The sequence below is a fragment of the Megalopta genalis genome, chromosome 8 (genome assembly GCF_051020955.1).
Source record: "Megalopta genalis isolate 19385.01 chromosome 8, iyMegGena1_principal, whole genome shotgun sequence".
Classification (NCBI taxonomy): domain Eukaryota; kingdom Metazoa; phylum Arthropoda; class Insecta; order Hymenoptera; family Halictidae; genus Megalopta; species Megalopta genalis.
The window spans coordinates 9,195,130-9,220,095 of NC_135020.1; the positions used below are offsets into that span (position 1 = coordinate 9,195,130).

The 24,966-nt window shown below is 41.1% G+C and overlaps 4 protein-coding genes across 6 annotated transcripts in view; 2 read left to right on the forward strand and 2 right to left on the reverse strand.

The window, feature by feature from the left end:
- Positions 1-99: 99 nt before the first annotated feature.
- On the forward strand, positions 100-3,192 carry LOC117227781 (bifunctional purine biosynthesis protein ATIC). Its single transcript, XM_033483297.2, has 7 exons — positions 100-451; positions 757-960; positions 1,065-1,353; positions 1,433-1,924; positions 1,998-2,390; positions 2,471-2,735; positions 2,803-3,192. Exons 1-7 carry the CDS (start codon positions 433-435, stop codon positions 2,920-2,922), a joined length of 1,782 nt encoding a protein of 593 aa, XP_033339188.2. The 5' UTR covers positions 100-432; the 3' UTR covers positions 2,923-3,192.
- Positions 3,193-3,344: 152 nt separating this feature from the next.
- Positions 3,345-4,566, forward strand: LOC117227787 (prefoldin subunit 5). Its single transcript, XM_033483302.2, has 2 exons — positions 3,345-3,861; positions 3,993-4,566. The coding sequence occupies exons 1-2, from the start codon at positions 3,657-3,659 to the stop codon at positions 4,271-4,273; spliced, it is 486 nt and encodes a 161-aa protein (XP_033339193.2). The 5' UTR covers positions 3,345-3,656; the 3' UTR covers positions 4,274-4,566.
- A 1,340-nt stretch (positions 4,567-5,906) lies between these two features.
- Positions 5,907-17,921, reverse strand: LOC117227727 (uncharacterized). Its single transcript, XM_076524237.1, has one exon. It carries the CDS (start codon positions 17,919-17,921, stop codon positions 14,985-14,987), a length of 2,937 nt encoding a protein of 978 aa, XP_076380352.1. The 3' UTR covers positions 5,907-14,984.
- A 37-nt stretch (positions 17,922-17,958) lies between these two features.
- Ptp36E (protein tyrosine phosphatase 36E) overlaps positions 17,959-24,966 on the reverse strand; it is a 188,068-nt gene continuing 181,060 nt past the window's right edge. For all 3 annotated transcript variants that reach the window (XM_033483223.2, XM_076524240.1, XM_076524239.1), the window contains 4 exons: positions 22,489-22,565; positions 20,256-20,495; positions 18,832-19,176; positions 17,959-18,098 (listed from right to left, as the gene is read on the reverse strand). In XM_033483223.2, the coding sequence (XP_033339114.1) occupies positions 18,018-18,098; positions 18,832-19,176; positions 20,256-20,495; positions 22,489-22,565 (743 nt within the window). In that variant the 3' untranslated portion in view covers positions 17,959-18,017. The remainder of the gene's footprint in view (positions 18,099-18,831; positions 19,177-20,255; positions 20,496-22,488; positions 22,566-24,966) is intronic.

The window sequence follows — 24,966 nt, forward strand, 5'->3', positions numbered from 1 at the left end:
ACCTACGGATATCATAAAAATGGGAGTGAGAGACATCTATAACGGAAATCGGCAATGATTTTGTTGCCAACCCAACATTTTATAAGTTTAACATTCCAGAATATGATATTTATAACGTTTTGTTTACAATCTATTGCAAAATGTTTTATCTACTTTCGCAATGATAACATTTGAACCCTAAGACCCCCGCAAGTTACAATACGTTATTATGAATATCATAGCGGCTGTGAAAAGCGCATCCTGATAGTTACGTGGAGTAGTATGCGAACTAAGGGGAGGTTTCTTATTGGACTCTCGGACTCTCGCGGACTCACTTTCGTAAAGATCTTGAACCGAGAACGTGACGACCGGTGCAGCTGCAGCTTTATACTTATAATACTACTAAAATTTACTTTAATTTTCAGATCTTAGTCGTTTTGTTTAATTTACACAATGTCTGCAGGAAATTTAGGTGAGTTATAATTAATCATTTTGTAATGTTATGGGAAATAAAGATTTAAATTTGTAACGATAGCCTCTTGGAACTCGTGGCCAATTTCTCAATATTTTCTAGGTATACATTCATTATATATATATTGTATACATAAATTATATCCAACATTATTTCTTAAATATATCACTATTATTATATAAGTATATTAACGGACATACTTTTAAAATGAAAGTTAGTAATGTTATTATTAGTAATTAATAATTAGTAATGTTTTTGTATATACGTATAATTAACTTATCTTTCTCACACCATTACGTTTGCAGTACTGTTAAGTGTATCAGATAAAACAAATCTTTTACCTTTTGCAAAAAAGCTGCATGAATTGGATTTAATCTTAGTTGCATCAGGTGGTACTGCAAAATTTTTAAGAGATGCTAGTATTCCTGTAAAAGATGTTTCTGCTATTACTGGAGCACCTGAGATGCTCGATGGCAGAGTAAAAACTCTTCATCCTGCTATACATGCAGGTAAATTATAATTATAATTTATATCAACAATTGAATTTTATTATCAAGTTAATAAAACATTTCATTCATACTGCGACTATTATATTACATGTATCGAATTGTAGGCATATTAGCCAGGCTCACAGAGACTGATCAAAAAGATCTTCAGAACCAAAATTATGAGCTTATTAAACTTGTAGTATGTAATCTGTATCCTTTTGTAAATACTGTCTCAAAACCTGATGTTACAATCGAAAATGCTGTAGAAAATATTGATATTGGCGGAGTAACTTTATTAAGAGCTGCAGCCAAGAATCATAATAGAGTGACTGTTGTATGTGACCCTAATGATTATGACAAAGTAAGAGTAGAAATGGAAACATCAGCTGATAAAGATACTTCTTTGAAAACTAGGTATGTAGAAATCTTAATAATAGAGTAAATGCTTTTCTATCCTCCGATATAATTTTGAAATTATATTTACCATTTTTAGGGAAATATTAGCTCTCAAAGCATTTACTCACACAGCAGAATATGACAATGCTATCTCAGATTATTTCCGTAAACAATATAGTAGTGATGTTTCTCAACTAACATTACGATATGGAATGAATCCGCACCAGAAACCAGCACAAATTTATACTACTTTGGACAAATTGCCACTAACTGTAATAAATGGTTCTCCAGGTTTTATTAATCTCTGCGATGGATTAAATGGTTATCAGTTGGTAAAGGAATTAAGAACAGCTCTGAATTTACCAGCTGCAACATCTTTTAAACATGTTAGCCCTGCTGGTGCAGCAGTTGCCGTACCATTAGATATGCTAGAAGCAAAAGTATGTCAAGTGGGTGATTTATTAGATCATTTAACACCTTTAGCAACTGCTTATGCTCGTGCAAGAGGTGCAGATAGGATGTCTAGTTTTGGAGATTTTATAGCATTATCAGATCCTTGTGATGAAATTACAGCTAGGATTATATCTAGGTAATATAAAATATATTATTTCTTAAACAAAAGAATTTGCACTCTATTTATATTCATATAAATAAACTTTTAGGGAGGTGTCTGATGGAATTATTGCGCCAGGTTATTCACAGAGTGCATTAAAAATCTTAAAAAAGAAAAAAAATGGTGCTTATTGCATTCTTCAGATTGATCCTACTTATGTGCCATCTTCAATGGAGCAGAAAGTTCTATTTGGTTTAACTATGGAACAAAAGCGCAATGATATTGTTATTAATAAAGATACGTTTGCTAATATAGTAACTAAAAAAGTCCCAGATATACCTGATGATGCTATAAGGGATTTAATCGTGGCTACTATTGCTGTGAAATATACACAAAGTAATTCAGTATGTTATGCTAAAAATGGACAGGTAATAGGAATTGGTGCTGGACAACAATCAAGAATTCATTGTACAAGGCTTGCTGGTGATAAAGCCGATAATTGGTATATTTTTTAAAAACATACTTAGTTACTTCTATTATCTGAGTGTTTAATTACGTATTTAATAATTGCCCGTTTTTTAGGTGGTTACGTCAGCATCCTAATGTTATTAACATGAAGTTTCACAAGGGTGTAAAAAGAGCAGATATTTCAAATGCTATTGATAATTATGTAAATGGATCTATTGGGAAAGACATGGATTATGCTGATTGGTCAAGTCTGTATATTAAAACACCAGACCGGCTTTCCGAAAGTGATAGATTAGAATGGATCAAGAAGGCAAATAACATTGCTTTAAGTAGCGATGGCTTCTTCCCATTTAAAGACAATGTGGAGCGAGCAGCATTGGTATGTAATTGTTTGTTGCATTATTTGTTTGTTCTAGACAACGCAACCTAATATTTGTTAATTGCAGAGCGGTGTAAAATATATTGCAAGTCCTTCTGGTTCTACAAACGATGAAGAAGTAATAGAAACTTGTGAATACCACAGAATTGCATTAGCCCACACTAATCTGAGACTCTTCCATCACTGATACAAAGAAATGTGAAAAACATGTTACTCAACAAATGCTATGTTTGCTGTGTTCTTGAGTAACAAGTTTCATTACATACTATCTTTTATTCACTATGTATACTATATATATACTATACTATACTATATACTATGTATACTATATTATCCACTATATATTATAATGGTTGATAATCAACTAAACAACAATTTCTAGGTTTCTACATTAGATATAAAGTTTTATATTCTTTATAACAATGTAATATCAAGAATAAAAGAATTACAAATTTGAGTTCATTTTCATAGTCCCATACAATCAACCAATACAGTCTTCATTCTTTATTTAAAGCATGCAGCATACATACATACATATATTTACAATATGCGTTATTAATTGTGGATGAAAGAGAGTTTATATCTTTAATCATTTGAAAAAGAAGCTAGAATCGAAATTTCTTTATTCTTAATTTTTGTCTGTTTATTATATTGAACTTGCGTATGTTATTAACGCTACAGGCTCTATATTCACTTCTAAAATGGTGGGTACATATACATACATGCACGTATGCGCGTAGAAAATTTGTTCTCATAAAAAACACCGCAGCTGCGTGTTGCATCTCTTCCCTTGCGAAATACTCTGTGGTTGTCAGTGGGCTCAGTGTTAACCGTTTTTGGTTGTACAGGTGTAGTGTCGAAGTGTGTATTCAAAGATTATTTAGTATAAAATAATTTTGCGTTCACAAAAGGTATTAGAAAATGTCGGAAATTTCGATGTCAGAATCACCACATTTACAACAAATTGATCTTACTACTTTGAATCTTCAACAACTTACAATTTTGAAACAGCGTCTGGATCAAGAGCTCGAAGTCTTTCAAGGCTCCTTGCAAACGTTAAAAGTTGCTCAAAGTAAATTTCAGGAGTCTGGATCGTGCCTTGATAAAATTAATCCTGCCATGAACGGTAAGACTTTTGTTAGCTCTAATATATTTATCTTATAGTATAATAGTTCTTCTAATTCCGGTATAACCATTGATTAAGGTTAAGGCACGTGAAGCTTACTTAATCTAATTTGTTTAAATAATTCTTTGCAGGCAATGAAATTCTTGTACCATTGACTGGATCAATGTATGTTACTGGGAAATTAGCGGATACAAATAATGTATTAGTTGACATTGGAACAGGATATTTTGCCGAGAAGAGTGTCGCCGAAGCAAAAGATTATTTCGATAGAAGAGTTGCTTATGTTACAGAACAAATGGAAAAAATACAACAACTGGGTCTTGATAAATGTAAAGTTAGAGATGCAACAGCAGATGTTATAGAAATGAAACTTCAAAGTCAAGGGCAGAAAGAAGTTCCGGAGCATGCATAATATAATAAATTTTCTACGCTAAAGGTGCAAAATGTGACTTATTTATGGTTTATGCTCGTCGTCATCATTATTAAATTGTATCACTTTATATTTTGTTATTAAACTTTGATAAGTATAATTACGCAGCATGTAAGGAAAGTACATCTAGATTTATAAAAGTAAATCATGATTTAGAATATCATCTGTTTCACATAGTATAAAAGAATATTAGCTATTTACACATTGATATAATAGTTAATTTTGTACAGCAAGATAAATTTTAATAAATTATAATGAAATTTTATTCCATTCAACCCAGTCGTTTATTCTGGAAAACGCAATATACAGTACACTTCCAATTCTCTGGCATACTCGGAATTGAGACTGGCCGATAATTAGATTACGCCATAATTTTCTTCTTTATTATCACTGTCTAAAATATAGTAATTTGGGGGCTAAAAGAATATTTTAAGGGTACAGAAATGTTTCTATTCCTATCCTACCCTCGAAGAGGAATCTAAGTAACTCGATAACTCATTATTCAAAATTATTGTTATTGGCTCTAAAATACCATAAATTGCCATAATTATATTTAGTTATGATTATTTCAAAAATTGCCAGTTTATTGACCACGAAACACTGTCACCACATAGCGGTAAACATACGAATACTAAACCTGATCTGTCAAAGCAATTTGTGGGTTAAACAAATATTTTGAGGGCAAATGCATGTTCGGGGAAATTTTCTGGATCCATATTATGCTACAAAAGCCTATTAACTGTTGCAGATATAGAGAAAATGGAATATTTGTTACATCTACGAATGATCTTGCCATAAGTAAAATACAGGAAAATAGCATGCAATTTGTCAATTTGAGAATCAACAAAATATTTTGAGAATACAAAAATGTTCAGGATACTCTCCTGTGTCTGCATCATGCTAAAACAGCTTATTTATTCTTGTTGCTTTTCCTATGAAGTATCAAAATATTAGAATTGGAATAGATCATGGTGTTCTGTCTCAGAATCTGAATTACCGACTCTGTAGAAAATGCTGTGATACCACCATAGACGAGGTTAGCGAACTCTACCTAAGTGGAACGGTCAGCTATACCGTTGCCGTGAATTCTTTCAAATGACTCCATCCGTGACGTCACGGACAAGCAGTTCAGCAGAGTAGGAGTAGAGGGCAGCGATGTGACCAGTGCTCACAGTAAAAAGAGTTACGCAAGGAGAGGGGGCCACACAGGCGACGCATGTGCAAGAGTCATTATAATTTTGAACTACAATCGCGACGCGACGTAGAGCCTCTGTCTAATAGTAGTTCAGAATTATTATATTCACCCGCGCGGTAGAGGCGCCACGCCGCTGTGCGGGACTCCCTGTGCATGCGTCACCGTCTCACTTCTTGCGGAGCCGTGACCAATCATAAACGTGAAAACACCACTGACAACCCTGCTGCCCTCTATCCGTACTTTACTGAGCTGTTCATCCGTGACGTCACCGGCAACGGTGGTCATATCGCATCGGTTGAACGGAGTAGAGGGTAGAGGGCAGCGTAGTCGCTATCACATCACTGCGAGCTCTACATATATATATTGTAATAAGTATTCAGAAATGTATAAGTTCAAGGTAAAAGGATTAGAAACTATCGATTTTACAACATACGATCTATTTATTATTTACAACAACGTACCAATGTTACACAAAACGTACCATATCGTGTTTTTATTTAAATCACGTATCACACAATTTACAAAAACGTTGCTCATTCGCTCGCCTTAAGTTCAGCTCGTTTAAATGGACAGCATTTAGAACTCGTTCTCAACGTTTCGCGAGATTTCGCCATTTCCCGCGTCGAGGAAGACCACGCGACCGGGAAATTTGAAAGAACCGCGAGTTGGCTTGTTGCGAAATGAATACCACGCTTTTTATTCCCTACATTTAGAGGTCCGTTTTCAACGGTTTCATGGCTACACAGTGTGTCGTTTTTTGAAACTTCGCCATTCCTATTATAAACTATAATTTGATAATAACGATCATAGTATTCGTGTTAACCTTTCGATTATTTTACCAACTTTCAAACGTCGTAGATCAAGATTACATAATCTTTTTGATTTTTAAAGCGTCAAACGAAAACGATTCCGGCGTCACTAAACTGTGGATGTTTATGCAAATCGACGTTCTCGTAGACCGATTTACAGGATGATTTAACGAAAAATATATGTATATCTCGGTAACATCGTTTTCTTTTTCTTTCTTATGCTGTAAACGAGAAAATTGATCGGTACTATACCTAATATACCGGTGTACCACATCATCGGTTATTCATTTATATCTTCGTTCTAGCATATTGTGCATTACGTTCGCGTACATAACAGCTGCATAAACATCCGCAAACCTACCTATCACATTTTAATTCCTGCGTCGTTCGGGGTTCACGATTAATAAAAATTCTCCAAGTAGGCTATATCCGGCGCGCGCGATTCAAACAGCTCGACGGAACATCTCAAAAGTAAAACTTAGCACGGTGTGAAATACACGTCCACTGTAAAACTTTTTAAAATCTCTTAAAGCCCGATCAGAACCACTCGGGAACACGAAAATTGACCAGTCAACAGTTATTAAGAGGAATCATAAACTCTGTTACGAATAAAACTCTAAAACTTCGGCGTGTGACCGTGTAACGTATGGGCATCGTTAGCTATAATAATTCTTGGCCATTAGGATCTCGCCTGCGAGAGAAAGAAACCACAGTTTCAGAAACTCGAATACAAAGAACTTTCCGCGCGAATCTTCGATCCACGATCCGATTCGCTTCTTCAAAAAGTTCAGAATAATATGTATACGGAGTGTATTCCATCCATCTGCGAACACCTTCCAGTCATTTAACCGCTTCGTCGCATTAACCTTTTAGGTACGGCTGAATTCTGCGCGAGGCTATTACTCTGGATGGCAGAGTCTGATGTGTACTGTACAGAGTCTGATACTGTATATTCTGTCTGTATATACAGGGTCTCCCAAAAATGTCTCGCAATCCGAAAGTGGCGGGTTCCTCAGACCATTTGAAGCAACTTTTTCCTTTACAAAAATTTTCTCCGAGGCACCGTTAACGAGTTATTAACGAAAAACAGTGGTCGAGCTGTCGAATCCCAGCTCATCTGGCGCGAGGCGGCCGAGCCAGCGGTCGAGCGGTCGAATCCCAGCTCAGCTGGCGCGAGGCGACCGAGCCAATGAGTGGAACTGGGCTTCGCGCGCTGGTTGGCTGGGCCGCCTCGCGTCAGCCGTACTCGATTCTTATTGGTCACTGTTTTTCGTTAATAACTCGTTAACGGTGCCTCGGAGAAAATTTTTGTAAAGGAAAAAGTTGCTTCAAATGATCCGAGCAACCCGCCATTTCCGGATTGCGAGACATTTTTGGGACACCCTGTAGACTGTTGTAAATCGATGCGAAGACAAAAGAAGTGTGAAACAATGCATATGAAGACGATTATTTGGTTCAAACGACGAGCGAGTGAGCTACTAGAGCAAGCCACTATAGTGGCGCGTCGTCCAGAGAGATGACATCCGCGAAAGCCACTATAGTGGCGTGTCGTTCTAAAAGATGATATCCGCGGAAGCCACTATAGTGGCGCGTCATGCCTAAAAGGTTAAAGTACGAACAGTTTCTTCGTCGTATTTCTCTTGTTCTCTGGTAACACACACGAGGGACGAACGAGTTCGTTAATTCATTCGATCCAGAGAAGAATAAAAATAACAGAATTCTTCTGTCGCGTACACATTCTATAACAAACATATTTCATTGCATTTATCTATTAAATGCGAAATGCTGCTGCGTAATTACAGATTCGGTTGTCAATGATCGAGAAGGATACGATAATTCGATTAGATTTCGTTCGATGACCGGAAACTGTTGCACGCCGCTACAAGTTTTCGCGTGAATACAACATAACGCAACTGACTTACGTTGGTCAGCCGAAAAGGTGGACGGAGATGGCTGCCATTGTACCGGATGGTTCACTTTCTGTTCCTCTATCGTTAAGTTAAAGAACGAGTCTGGACGATTTGCTTTTGAATTTGAATGCGAACCCTGCCTCACCAGATTTTTCTTTGCACTCTACCGACCGAAAACGGTACGCACGAAGGATCACGATATTCAGGACTACAAACAAACTCCATCAAGCACCTGTTGTTCTTTCCTCGAATCGTTCCACTTTAACCCTTACGTTACGAGCGCCGGCTGTCTAAAAAATGTCTCGTAATCCGGAAATGGAGGTTTCCTGAGATCATTTGAAGCAACTTTTTCCTTTACAAAAATTTCCTGCGAGGCACCGTTAACGAGTTATTAACGAAAAACACAGTGACCAATGAGAGGCGAGATCTGCTGGCGCGAGACGGCCGAGCCAATCAGCGGAGCTGGGCTTCGCGCGCTCGTTGGCTCGGCCGCCTCGCGTCAGCAGAGCTCGCTTCTTAACGGTTGGCGTTCTTCATTAATAACTCGTAAACGAAGCCGCGGTTCGCATCTTTGCTAAGGAAAAAGTTACTTCAAATAACCTAAGGAATCGACCATTTCCGGATTGCGAGACATTTTTGGGATACTCTATAGACGCCATCTACTCGATAACCTCTGTGTATGATGAGGTGCGGACTACAACCGGCATCCACGCGACGACCTCTGTGTTCACGAGCGCCGACCGTAGCCGGCATCCACGCGATGACTCACTCTCTCCTTCGAGCTTTCAGTGTGCTAATACGCACACTTTTCGGCGCGGTGCCCCCCGTTCAGTGACGTCACTCCGGCGCAGCGAACTGCCGTAACGAAGAGGTTAAAACACATCGCCGCGACACCCTTTTATCGCCAGCGTGCCGAGATCACGATCAATTCGATCGCAGAAGCGGAAATTCAAGAAAGTCGAAAATTAAGCACATTTCTGACAGCGTGGATGAATTTGCGTTTCGAAAGGAGAACGTTCGCAATGCGCTTCGTCGTCGTCGGCGAGAAAACAAGGATCGGTTCGATGATTCCGAGATGCGACGATGGAAATGTTAAAAAGTGGCAACGCGAATGATCTCCGTCGATCGTATTGACACTTCGATCGAACTTCGATCTTGATTTGGTGCACGTTCAATTAAGAAAGAAAATGACTAGAGCAGGATACGCAACGTCGAGGGTAAATAAAACGGCCGCAAGACGGCGACGATTTTGTCGGAAGAACAAGCAAGCATTGACGACACGTCCCGAAACCGTTTTTCTCCCGGCATACCTTCCTCCGTGAACACGCGCGCGACAACCAGTCGACGCAACCCGTAATCGGCCAGCGTACGCGCAAAAAGTTACACATAAATATATTACTTATTCCATATTACACGAATGTACACACATATCCTGCACGCGTGTATTCTCACCTATATGCAACGGACATTTTCGCGTGTGCGTGCGTCGCGCCCAAGCGCATCTCTGTACAGGGTGTTCCGAAAGGTCTACGACATCACGAATCGAAGATGCAGTTGAGCTCGAGATTAATTATTCTATTGTAGCCGAAACTTCGTGCTGTTCGCTTAAAACCTATCCACACGTACGCGCTATACAATATGCGATCTACATTTTATGATACGGTGGCCTGCACATCGGGATCACTGGTGGTATGTTCAGTCGAGAAGACGGAATAATTAATCTCTAATTAAATTTCGTATAGCAAAATAATATGATTATATATATAATATAATATATATTTATATTATATATATAATCATATTATTTCGCTATACGAAATTTAATATATATATATTTATTTATATATATTTATATTATATTATTTTATAATATATAAAATTTTGATTTATACCGATTATCAGAGTATTTTTACGGAACTTAAGTATACGAAAATGGACAATTATGATAATAATAATAATAAAATGGACAATTTGGTAGGAGGAGAGATTATTCGAGCCTTGCGTCTCGTTTTTTATAATTGTTGATAATTGGCAACTATAAAAATGAGCCGCGGGTCTCGAATAATTGTGTCTCCTACAGAATTTACTGTACTTGGAATACAATTACGAAGATGTACGAATATTATCGGAGACGATTATTATAAAAAGTAGCAGCAAAAATGATCTTTTCCTTTCGTAATTTTTCTTAGGACGCAAATACGATGTCGTTGTGTCGACCAGCAACTTGTCGCACGATGCTTGCTCGACGTTGAAAGCAACGAAATCACCGCGAATGATCACGATGTACAAGACACCCGGTACGTATGTATATTGCCACTTTGTGGAACGCTTCGTTCTCGGACATTTCTCTACGCTTAACACACTATTTACCATCCTCGACGCGCGATGCAATACACTTTCTGTGACCCCTATATCTATAAGTACATTTTAACGGGTGTCCGAAACGTGCGCAGCTCGCGCCACGAAATCCCGCACTTCCTGGACAGACTGTACAACTTACAACAAACGTGATTCGTTAACATACAATAAATCGTATCTTTGGCACATTTCGTCAACTATAGGATCCACACATTATACCTGTTCAGGTATTAATACACACGCGTCTGTATACTTGTCGCCGAGTACACTCGTATGCATGTATAAATATACTTACTATATATATAATATATATATAATAATATACATAATATATATAATATAATATATATATATATATTTATATTTATATATTTATATACCAACTCGCTTTAGTCTCTAATAGTCGTAGAATACGTACAAATATTCCACCCGGGATAACGACAGTGTGTACGTACTTTATTCCATGTACAGAGTGTCCGAAAAGTTCGTCCAGTTGCTCGTAGGTTCTGCGAATAAAAACGAAGGCTTCCATAAGCGCCGAATGGCTGAAACCCAATTCGATTCTGAGATTCCCGAAAAGTTGAATTCGTTCATAATTCAAGCATCGATAAAAAGCCAGCGAAATACGATTTAATGCAATTCGAAAAATCGCATTGAATAGAATTTGAAAGTAAATAAGAAACTTGTCCGACACCCCGTATGAATACTTATTTACAGGGTGATCAGAAAAATGGACATACAACCTGAATAGAGAACCGAATAAAAGATATTGCCGGAAACATCGTCGAAGGGAAATGAATTGTTGCGAGATCGACAAGCCGAGATGACTGAAAAAAAAGATCGGAAACTTCGGCGTGCTTTGGTTTCTCTTTAAAACGTAATAAAATCGAAATGCAGATTTTTGATATCGAAAGTAGCAGCAGTGCCTCTACAGAGAATAAATTTTCGAGGAGCCGAAAGCCGTTGAAAAATGCACCATCGTCCGCACCGAATTCCTTTTGATGTTCGTTGGCCCATTTTCTAGGATCACCTTGTATATTTACATCGAACATTACTTTCCGCTTTATTCCATGAACTACCGTCGTCGATCTTTGTCTACCGCTAAACAAAATTATAAGAGGAACGCAACAATTTGTTATCGTTAATATGTATGTATACATATATTTATATTTATATATATATATATTTATATATAATATATTTATTATATTTAGATCTATACGTTTGTGTCGTTAAAACGTCACGCGCTTCGCCGAACAGGGAATAGGCTTGGCAAGCGTGGGAGTTGCACTCTCGTAAGTTCAAGTATCTGTCACGATCATCTCTTTGATCCGTTCCTCGTTGCCACGGGACGAACTTCGTCGTATCAGAGAAATGTTCAAGTGTTTCACGGTTTCTCACGTTGAATGGAAACTCTAGGATGATTGAAATCATCGATCGGGGAATGTTAAAGGAAATTGCGGAGCGGTTCATTGCACGGTTTAACGATCCTTGAATTATCTAAGCGAGCTCTTCTCGACAGAGACGCCGGCGAAGAGAACATAACCTCGAACGTAACGCGCGAAAGAGAAAATAACTTGTCGTTAACCGGAACGTCGACCGAGCATATTAGCAACGATTCACACTCCCGTCGTTCGCAGTTCTTCTTCCGCGAATTCGAACATTTTCCTTCGCGTTAATTTCGTGATCGAAATCAGAATTTTTTGTTCCCGCTTGCGTTCAAGCCGCGCGAAATCGGGACTCACCGGGGAATGAAAATATTTAGATTTTAATCGAAGATATCGTTTGATCGGTGTTCTGTGTATCGAGCAGATGATCGTGCTCGGTCGCGGTCTCTCTCTGGTCTGTGATTGGGGAAAGGATCGGAAACTTACGAAACAGCCATTTCAAAGAACAGATCGTCGTCAGTCGTGTATCGCCGAAAGCGCAACTCCGTGGACCCATTCAGAAAATCCGGCCTGCAGTCGGAATTCGTATTATTCTCTTTTATTATTTTTTTCTTTTTTTTTTTGTAATAATATCTTCGATAGGATCTCTTCAATCTCTCTCTCTCTTTTTTTTTCATTTTACTTCGTTTAAATAAATATATCCACGAACAAGGCACTGCTCGACAGGGAGGAGTCACGTCGTTGATGGATGTTGACCACGCGCGAAGGGATGCTTTTTTCAACGACTTATACAGGGTGTCCCAAAATTCTGTCTCGCAATCCGAAAGTAGGGGGATTCCTGAGGTGATACGAAGCAACTTTTTCCTTAGCGAAAATGCGATCCGCGGCTTCGTTTACGAGTTATTAACGAAAAACAGTGACCAATCAGAGCGCGAGATTAGCTGTCGCGCAGCCGCCGAGCCAACGAGCGGACGAAGCCTCGTGAAGCGCGAGACGGCCGAGCCAATGAACGGAACCGGGCTCCGTGTACTCGTTGACCGGGCCGCCGCGCGCCAGCCGAGCTCTCGCCTCTTATTGGTCAGCGTTCTTCCATTAATAACTCGTGAACGAGGCCTCGTAGAAAATTTTCGCAAAGGAGAAAGTTGCTTCGAACGATCTCGGGAACCGAATTACGAGACATTTTCGGGACGGCCTGTAGTGTGAGTTTCGTTCGAAGTGGTTATCGAGCTTCTTCAAGCCGTTTCCTATAGCGAAAACGTCGGTTAAAAATGTGGTCGGGGATACGTTTTTAGAATTATATCTGCGTGTCGAATCGATTCGCGAAGCACGATCGAGCGCATCTTCTTTCCCGGTTTTTTTTTATGGGGGGAACGCGGTAACGACCGTTCTCGGAGAGAAATGTACCGTTTTTTCTCGAGTTGGAGGGAGTCTCGTTTAAACACCGTCTCAATTTTTCGCTTGTCTTGTCGACTCGCGTTCGACGTTCTTCTCTGTCGTGTAAAATTGCGTTTGAAGTAGATCGGATTCATTGATTGTACACGTCGACGCACATGCGAGAGAAATTGGCGGCTGCGGTGATAACGGTGGTAAATACGGTTCTTTCGCGACGATGTTGCGGTGAAAATTAATAACGACTTGAATTGGCAGCGGCTTCGCTGGAAACGTACGAGTGTCCGACGGGTATACATCGATCATTTGACAAAGGGAGGGCGCGCGATTATCCCCAAGAGCAAACTGCGAAATGTTAGTTGCCATTTTCGCCCTGATAGAAGCTGAGGACCGGTGGTAAAGGTGTGCCAAATTCTTCCAACCTCTTAACGTTACGGTTTACAGGCAAGTTCACGTGTACCTGCGGAATTCTTGAGAATGAGCGACATCTTCGAACGATTAATAACAACGGAACTCGTCGCAAATAATAAATATATAATTTCTAGGAAATTAGAGACAAAAATGGTAGGCGGTAAGTGTAGGTATTATTGCGGTTTCTCAACGAAGGCGAATTTTGACAGAGAAAATAAGACCTTTCATGCCAATAAATTGACAACTTAAGCTATAGCTGTTATTCTTTAACTTGAATATTTAATCTTCTGAAAATATTGCATGTTTGAAAGCACAGATTTCGTTAAAAAGCGTGATGTAAAGAAAACCATGTGCATATGTATCTGTTACTTAGGTTATGTACTTATTACTGCGAGCCGAATACTGCGGACGTTGAGATTACCGCGCGTCAAAGTTGACATAATCCACTTTCTTTTAAATGTACACGCACGGCTATGATTCTTAGGATCAAGATATTCCCACTGCTCGCACCGGCTCGTCGAGAACTGCACTGTATAGGTTATGGTACGTAGTTCGGTAAATCACCGCAGTAATGCACGTACACGCATAGTAGCGTTGGTAAATAATATTTGAGGTTAGATGATAGTGACAGTGTACGTCAATATTTTATCAAAGCAACGATTACTTTATCTAAAAATAAATAGCTTATTATTATTAGAATTAAATAGCAAAAACAAATAGCTTATTATCAATTACCAAAACACATAACTCGAATCAACGTTCACAGTATTACAAGTATTTTATAAGACTCGACGTTTTCATAAGCTTCCGAATATCAAAACTCGCTGAATGAATTAAAATTACGATTGTTGTTACTCGTGTGTCACAAATCATCAATCTTAAACGCATGAAAAATGATGAGATTCATTTTTAGAAAATTACACACTATGAAATGTTAGATTTGATTATTTTTCTAGAACACCGCAGTATTCGGGACGTCCGCAGTAACGCCCACACTCACCCTACCGCGTCAACAATTAGCAGAATACGCGATGCAACGATATGAACGCAACGAAAAGCGTAAACCTCCACGATGCGAAGTACTCTGATCGCATCTAAACGGATTTTCGAAGGAAGGGTTCGAATAGATTGCTATTAAATCCGCCTGTACGCTCGGTCTGGACTTCTGCCAGAGCAAAAGCAGGCAAAACGTCGTCACAGAGAGTGTTTCGCCCACCGGCAGGTCGGCATGCGTTATAAAGGGAAGCACTTGGTCCGTTTCTGTGCAACGGTTGATCGGCAGTCGACCTTTGAACCTAGGGTGAAACTCTCCGGCTTGACCGTCTCCTCGACGGAGATCTTTCCGAGCCGTTTCTTCGCTCGGAAAGGCGTTGATCTCGGGGATATGATCTCGTACAGATCGCTCGTTCTCCCTTGCACCTGAACCCTACCTTTCGGACTGTTCACCTTCTGATCGATAGGAATCGCAATATCGACCTCCGCGTAATGGTTCGACTCGGTGTTGTTGCCGACATCCTTCGCCGGATCGCTGCCGCGCCCGTTCGACTCGACCTCCTTCACCGGATCGTTACCGCGCTCGTTCGTCTCGACCTCCTCCACGCTGGGACTGTTGAAAACATCCGAAGAACAACTCTTCGTGTCGCAGTACAACGCCAGGTCGGAGTAGTCCCTCATCTCCTCGATGCCCGATGGTAAATCCCTGGCGGAGGCCAAGGAGATGGCTCTGGCTTCCGGCTTCTGCGGCTTCTCCTCGTCGGCGTAGTCCAACGAGAGACACTTCTTCTCGAACAGAGCTGGTCCAGGAATCTTCGCGTCGGTCTCATCTTTGCCAGCTTTCTCAACGTCACGGTGTTTCTCGTCCACGTAGCCTTCCTCCGTTCTAACCAACGAGTTCAAAACACGCGACGGACGCCGCACGCTGTTCTCCCTCTCGACGGACAGACAGAACTCCTTGTCGGTCAACAATATACGTCTAGGCTGACGGGCCGGCGTTTTATCGAGCTCCAGATCCTTCTCCTGCGACGGGGTTCTCAGCTGACTTTTCACCTTCCGCAGTTCCGTCAACAGGTCCATGGTCTCCTGGGAAGGCTCGTGGACGATTCGCCGCTTCGGGCGTCTCACAGGCGCGCTGTTGTCCTCTTGGTCGCTGGGATGATCGATGCCTTGTTGTTTCTTCAGCACGGACCTCACGGTGCTTCGAACGCTCTCGTTCCTACCTTCCCAGGCCGAAACCGCGTCCTTCGCCGGCGACTCTGGCGCCTCCGATTTCTCGTCCGTTTTAACCTCGGCGTCCTTCGTGTCCTCGTCCCGAGTCTCCATCGGCAGATCGATCCTCGATCTCTCGTGTTGCCTCAGGATCGTGCTCTGAACGTTCCCACGGGTGCGCCGCTTGAAGTCCGCGTACGTCTCGATCGGAGCCTCGTGCCGCTCGAACTTGTCCTGCAGCTGCTTGAACGTCTCTTTACTGTACTCCGGGCCCACACGTTGGGCCAGCGAGTCCGCCGACGACGCCTCCCTGCTCTTCTCGATCGGATCTCTCGCCTGAAAACCGGACACGGATCGATCCTTCGACAGCAGGTTGTCCGACGAGATGCCCCGTCGCTCGAACTGCGCCTGCTTACCGAACTTCCCGCCGGTCTCCTCGCCCTTGCCGTTTCTGTCCACTATGTCCTCGAACGTCTGCCTCCTGATCTTCATCGGGGAGTACACGCCTCGCTGCGAGGAGCCGGGCCGCGACGTTTCACCGCGATCCGACGAGACGTTCGAGATCGGCCGTTTCGTCGGCGAGTTCGGCACGCTGTCGCCGTCTTGAGAACCGCCGGCGGTAGTTTTATAGTGGGTGGGCGTTCTCGGCGCGGTCGCGTCCTTCTTCGGCTGGTGTTTCTTCTTCGGCGAGCTGCCCCAGCTGTTCGGCTCCTTGTCCGAGCCGAAGCTCGTGTTGCAGAAGATGATCTCCTCGCTGGTCGTCACGCGACACTTCAACAGCTCGGCGCCGTTCAGCGGTTTCTCCTTCGCGTCCGGCTTCGGTGTCTCCTCGATCGTCGTCTCCAGAGGCAGAGAGCTCGGCCCCGAGTCCAGCACGTCGTCCAGGGACGCGCCTCGCATCGGGTCTCTGTTGTTCTTCGCCTGAAGCGTCGACTCCAGGTCCTCGGTCTCGAACGAGTACATCTTCAACAGAGGACCCTTGCCGGACCGTTTCCTCTCGACCGCGAACGGCTCGGCCGTGGCCACCGACTTCTGCTCCCTCAGCGTCTTCAGGCCTAGACTGATCGCGAGCCTCTTCCCCTCGTCCCTGAGCGTCTCGCTCCTGGTCACCGGCCTCTTGTCGCGTCGCGGCGTGTCGAAGACGAACTTGTCCAAGGTCTTCGACGAGCCGATCTTGTCCAGAAACGGCCGCTCCACGGCCTCGCTGGGCCCGATCTTCTTCAAGTAAGGCTTGCCGATGATCTTCGGCGCGATCATCGCGAGGAACGGCTTGTCCTCCGTCATCGATATACCGATCTTCTTCAGGAACGGCCGTTTCTTGTCCCTGTCCGGCGGCCGCGACTCGAACGAACGGTCGCTGAGACGGTCGTTGCTGTAATTGGAGGAGTTGTCGCTGCTCTTCGAGCGTGCTCGCTTGTTCCTCGGATGCGGGGTCAACGGGGTTCTCGGTGTGAGGGACGGACTGAGCTCCTGGTTGGGACAGGTCTCGTCCAGCAACGCGATCGCCTCCTGCAGGTCCATGTAGGCCTTCCTGGGCGCGGCGTTCGTCAACGAGGACCGCGGCAGCTCGCTCTCCATGCTGCTGTTCCTCGTCGAGGCCATGTCCTGCTTACTGTTGCTGGGCTCGACGTCCGCGTACAGGCAAGAGGGATACGAGCCGTGATCGCCCGTAGGCCCCGGCGAGGTGTCGATCGTCGGGTAGTCCTCCAGGAACCAGGACGTCACGTCGAGGTCTTCCGGTCTCGCCGCCGAGCTTTGCAACGGCACGGTCTTGCCGATGGCACCCTTGCCGCCCAAAGACAACGACGGCTGATCCATGTGCTTGACGACGCTCGACGACGTCACGTCCGCGATCTCGATCGGCGTGCTGGTCAACGCTCTACGGTACCTGGTGCACGTCGCGAAGTACGGCGGCGCCGGCCTCGCGGTTTCCACGATCACGCGGCCTTGGGCGCAGGGCACCATCGGCTCCCCGTCCGCCGGCGCCTCCTCCGGCGTCAACGGCAACGCCGCTCCGCGGCCGAACTCGATGAACCACAGCTCGTCCCTCAACTCGCTTTCTCACTTCTTTTCGTTCATGTCTTTATTGAGATAGTGTAGCACGTAGTGGAGCACCAGGTCGTAGCAGTACTTGTACTCCGTCTGCGCAATCCAACGAGAAACAATTAATCGCTGAAGTAGTCGACGAAGGACGATAAAGTAGTCGAAAGGACAAGGTTGCTCTTTGATGTTCACAGTGACAACTTGTCTAATTAATGGACCGCGGATTTCATGCACTTTCATGCACTTTTTGTCGCTCTAATTGACGCTCAGATTACAGTAATGTCTCTCTAATTGACGCTCAGATTACAGTAATGTCTCTCTAATTGACGCGCTCAGATTACAGTAATGTCTCTCTAATTGACGCGCTCAGATTACAGTAATGTCTCTCTAATCGACGCTCAGATTGCCCACAAAAATGGACAATTTGGGAAGAGGAGATGCGATTATTCAAGCCTTGCAGTTCGTTTTCATAGTTACGAATTGTCAACAACTATAAAAACGAGCTGCAAGGCTCGAATAATCGTATCTCCACTTCCCAAATTGTCCCTTTTTGTGCATAATCTGAGCGTCAGTATGGGAGACATTACTACTGTATTGAGATCATCGGAGAAAGAAGGAAATTCATGCTTGACTATAATTTCATCTATTACGGATTTTTGGATAACCTTGGCAAGACTTTGAAACGACTTCGATCTTCAAAAGTGAACGAATCGAATGAATTTTTACAAAAATTATTTCTTCTTGCAATTGCCCGCGAACCCAACTCGTCAGAATCGATATGAAGAAGTTCTCGCGGACGAACGACAATACAGTAAAGGCTGTCGACGTGTACCATGTTCTCCACCAGCTGAGGCCTGTGTCTGCGCACAGTTTTCACTGCTTGAAAGATGTCCACTTCCCCGTGCTGGATTACTTGCTCTATACAAGCATTCGCGGCGCAATAAACGCCGCAACGACTTCTTCCATCGGGGGAGACCACCGCCACCGGCCCGTAATCCGTTCGTTGTCTCCATCTCTCAACCATGTTCATCAGCTCCACCAGGCTGTTCGTCGACGTTGGAACTTTGTGACCCATCGGCCAACAGGTCAGCTGGAACAGCTGAACCGTCTTCGGTGGAGCTTTAACGCCGGCCATAAGTTCCGTCAGCGACACAATTTTCTTGTTTATCCTGAAGATCTGCGAGAGAAATTCGATCGTTAAATTATCGGATACAGTGACGCAGAACTACAATACAATCTTATGGATCCATTTGTGCGGAGGCTGGTCGTTCTCGTCGATTACAAATCGTGCTTTCAATCGGTTATTATTTATTATATATTATTATATTTATTATTATATTTTTATTATTATATATTATTATATATTATTGTTATATATTATTCACACGGCGGATTTGAAGCGTTTATGAAGCATCTTTTAGAATTCGCAGCGGACAATCAAATGGCACTGTTAGTGTTTCGATGCGTGCGCGTTTTCAAGGTTATATCAAGGTCATCTTGTATTTGTTTTCTATCATAAACCCATATTTTCTATTTCGGAATCATATTCTACGTTTAAAAAATGCACAACCCAGGACAGAATATCGCTCGCAATAGAATTTCGACTTAAAAGACGCGACCAGCATCCGCATTTAATAGATCATGCTTCAAATCGTTATAACGAGCCCGACACGATATTATAGGGCAGGGGTGGCCAAACTTTTGATTACTAAGGGCGATCTTGTTTCTTTTATAAATCATAGGCGACCGTCTATCAAGGTCTTATATGTCAATCATAAGAAAAGTAGTAATTTAAAGCCAAAAATAAATCTAAATTTAAAATAAACATAGACAATATCAGATAGACCGACGACCTTGTTTCTTTTATAAATCATAGGCGGCCGTCTATCAAGATCTTATGTGTCAAGCGACCATAAGAAAAGCAGTAATTTAAAGCCAAAAATAAATCTAAGTTTAAAATAAACATAGATAATATCAGGCAGACGGGCGACTAGGAATAGAGGTCGACGCTTTGGCCGCCCCAGTTATAGGACAACGGGTTAACAATGGTTCGGCGCAGGATTGAAACGGTATAATACAATAATATTTCAATGAGAGTTAGAGAGAGGTTCCTTTGAACGCTTCTGTTCCGAACTGTTCGCCCCCTCCTGATTAACGTGTAACAGGGTGCGAGGTGCTCAATTTCGCGATGGCCTGTGAAATAAACATGAGAATCGAGGAGCGGGGGCGCGGGTCGGGGACCAAAACGACTCTCACCCAGGTCTTGATGTTCGTGTAGTGATTGTGACTGATGTGATCGATGGTGAATACAGGACCGTATTTCTTCGAGTGTTTCCCCTCCGGCCAAAAACTTGGGAAATTCGTGGAGCCGGGCGGCGGCACGCACAGAACCACCACGGCTGCACACTCGTAGTCGTAAACCAGGGACCAGAACTCGCCGCACGTGTGTCGAAGTGGCCATTCCGTGACGATGTACTCCCTTGGCTTCGTGTAGCCCTGGCGTTCGGAATGTACTTTTAGCGACGGGATGAACAGCTTTTTACCGGGAAACCATAAAACGCGAGCACGCCGGCGAAAGAAAACGTATAGGGGGAAGGCAAAAGTGCTCCGCTGGGTAGACATTACAACATGTTGGTCCACGAACAACGCGAATACAAACGGTTCGCAGCTTCGCGTAGGCAAGATATTTCGTTCTCTGTTCCGTATGTCTTGTGAGCAATATTTTTGTTTAACACTTTAAGTGCCGCATATTAACTCGAAAAAATTCACAGAATATCAGAGTCATTTAATTAATGACACCGGAACTGGACAGTGAGAATTTACCATAGGAAATATTGGTGCAGCTATTTTGTATTCTACAAATTCTATTTGTTCAATTATAATATTATATATAATATATTATAATATTATTATTATTATTATATATTATAATATAACAATAATATTATATTATAATATTATTATTATTATTATATATTATAATATAACAATAATATTATATTATAATATTATTATTATTATTATATATTATAATATAACAATAATATTATATTATAATATTATTATTATTATTATAATATATATAATATAATATTATAATAAAAAATTATATTACAATAAAAATGAATTTCAAAAACCTAATTAAAATTCACTGTCACCCATACATGACTCACGCGGCACTGAACGTATTAAACAGTCATGCAAAATTAATAGAATTCGAAACCAGCATATATTAACACTTAGAGACCACCGAATGATGAGATCTCCCCGTTTTAAATGATTTCGCATGACGACCGAACAGAGAAATTTCCCAATTTAAATTCTAAAAACTAATTTTCACGCTAATCAACAATTATAATTTCTTAATATTATTAACATTTGCAAGAGGCATTAATACTGAAACAATTGCTGCCGTACAAGTTTGCGTTGCGATTTTAATCTGATCGAATAAAATACGTTAATTTTATACAATTTTTGAGGTTTTAATATCCAGAGACATCAATTAACCCCTTGACATATACCATTTTCTTCGCAGTTACTGCGATTAGAGAAATTTTTCGATTGCAATAATTTCTTAGAAGGGGGAAAAAAATTGATGCTTATTGTGCGTCTAAATTTACTTGAATGCTCAAAATATTGCTAACGAGAGATTAGAATTTTATTCCAATTTTATTCCTAGAGATTAGAATTTCATTCCAATTTTATTCCAAGAGATTAGAATTTCATTCCAATGTTATTCCAAGAGATTAGAATTTTATTCCACTTTTATTCCAAGAGATTAGAATTTTATTCCAATTTTATTCCAAGAGATTAGAATTTTATTCCACTTTTATTCCAAGAGATTAGAATTTCATTCCAATTTTATTCCAAGAGATTAGAATTTTATTCCAATGTTATTCCAAGAGATTAGAATTTTCTTGCAATTTTAACGGACAGAACAACATCTATGCAGAACAAGTTATTACTAGAAATTTTCACGACGCATCGAACACGTCAAAGTACGGCAAGGGTTTAACGAAGAATTCACGATTGAATCCCTCGAAACGGCGTACATTCTGGCAATCAATCAATCGCGGCGGACTCGGGCTCCAATCCGAACCATAGGACGAACATAATTTAGTTTACTGCTCTGTAGTTGAAACACGTGCGCGAGGCGAACGAGTAGCGAGGGGATAACTCGAAATGGCTGGCGACGTTCGACCGTTTACAAACACTGGTTCGAATGGACTCCCGAGCTCGTCCGGCGAGAAGGATTAGGAAAGAAATTTTTAATTCGCATTGACACGTGAAGCGAAGATCGAACATCGCAATGCATAACGTCTTTGATCACGAAGAAATTGCACGCAACAGAGCAAAAAGATACATTTTCCCACATTGTTGCTAAAAAAAGTTCAACGAGATTGTAAAGTCTGATAAATCTGTATATGTATGTGACTGCGATATTACGTTCGGCTATAAACGGTAATGAGACAATGAATGACATACTTACGTCCACGAAGACGGCATTTATATAGTCAGTGTAATTGTTACCCTGGAAACTGGTGAGGTATGGTCGGAAGTTGTCAGCTAAATGGGAAAACAATTATTTATCAATGATGATATTGTTGAAGTTTCAGGAAAAATAAAACGTTACATCTATTCTACGGTGCTCGAACGATATATAGGGTGTCCCAAAATTATGGGTTTACCGGGAAGTGAGGGATTCCTGAGGTCATTTGGAGTAACTTTTGCCTTTACGAAAATTTTCTCCGAGGCTTCGTTCACGAGTTATTAACGAAAAACTGTTGACCAGTGAGAGGCGAGCTCGGCTGGCGTCGGGGCGGACGGGCCAATCAGCGGAACTGGGCTGCGCGCGCTCGTTGGCTGGGCCGCCTCGCGCTCGTTGGCTGAGCCATCTAGCGCCCGCCTCGCCTCGCCTCTGATTGGTCACTGTTTTTCGTTAATAACTCGTAAACGAAGCCTCGGATTGCATTTTCGCCAAGGAAAAAGTTACTTCAAATGATCTGAGGAATCATTTCCTGCTAGTACCATAATTTTGGGACACTCTGAACAGTAAATTCTCCCTAATTGACCCTCGACTTGAAAACAAAAATGGACAATTTTGGAAGAGGATTATTTGAGCTTCCTCTTCCCAAATCGTCCATTTTCGTGTACGAATTGAGGGTCAATTAGGGAGACTTTACTGTACTGCAAGTACAGTGTACCTGTTTATATCGCTGCACCAACTATTATGCTACGTTTTCATCTAATACATACAAGTAGGAAGATCGGAAAAGCTTACAGATCGTGCTTGGTGTAACGGTACCGTGAGTTAATTGCAAACAACCAAGTCTCATTATTATCTGATATACATTTCAATTCTCTTTGCTCAATCATCATTTGTATAATATTTGTTTGCTGTAATACAGCCCTGGTGAAAGGTATGAAATAAAATAATTTTCAAAATGACAATAATAAATGATAACAAGCATTTAAATAGTTCTTTCAACTATTATATTATGTTCTTTGTATTCTGCGAGGGACAGAGTATAATAAAAAGGCTTTCGAAAAATCAATTACTGCAACGTAAGAATTGACTTACTAACAGTTAACAATAATTAATCGATGCAGGGTTTTAGCTGCTACGATTCAGCAGGTACGGGGTCAATAAAATGATTTAGTTTCCCGCGCTATCATGTTACTACATTTAAACCGGCCGATCGGTGCAGGTTGTATTACAGGGGATATATTGTAACATAGTTAAAATGTCCTGATTGGAACATGCGATATTGTAGCATTATATGTACAGGGTGTATAAAAATTATACGCCACGATTGCCATAGAGCGTGATGCTATACCTCCGGATCTGTGGAGATCCGCTAAAAAAAGTGGACCACAAAATTGTTCTTGACTTCGAAAGTCAAGATCGGAGGGTGAAATTTGTTTTATTCAGACGTACAGTACTCGTCAGGAGGAATGGAAGTTTGAAATAAACCTTGGGTCTGGAGTCAACGCTTCGCATAAAAAACGACGTTAAAAAAGACGTATAAAAATTATAAAATCGTGATTCCCTGGCTGAGAAGTGATTCTATATGCAAAAATGAGTCGAACTGAAGAAATAACATTTTTTCAATTAAGACTGTTTTCGAGAAAAATTAGGTTGACAAAATCATACCATTGGATACCATTTTTGCATGTAGATATAATTTTCGTATGTATATAATATACATATAATATACATATTATTATATGTATAGTACTAATATAATAATAATAATAATAATAATAATAATAATAATAATAAATAATATAATAATAATAATACTAATATTAACACATGTAGATATCATTTTCATATGTATATAACATACATATAATAATACATATAATAATAACAATATTAATAAAAATACATATAATAATATATTGCATACAATTTTCATATGCAAACGATTGACTTGAGATCCACGGTTCCTTTCAGACATTATTTTCTCGTTTGCGAAGATAAATGGTACGAGTACAATTCTCGGATAAATCGTAACAAATTGTTTCCTGAGAAAACGCGTCTTTCTGCTTGGTTTGCATTGAACCATACAGCAGCAGCAGCAGCAGCAGCAGCAGCAGTAAACCTTGCGAAAATTGGATTATGTGCAATCGATGCAAAATGTGGTCGCACGAGCGCAACGCTGAAGCAACTATCTCGCACATCTGTTATAATTGCAATTCTGACATCTAATAATCGCTACAATTCCGAGTTGAAACATAAATGCCAATATTGTCACCGCGAGATAAGAAACGACGAAGACGTTAGAATCGATAAAAAAGGACGTTAAAAATAGATATAGAATATATAAATAGAATAAATATAAATAGAATAGAATATAAATAGAATAGAATATAAATAGAATAAATAGACGTTAAAAAAGACGTTAGAATCTTCTCATACATTCTCCTTGATTCATTTGAATTATTCAAAGCAGAAATACAG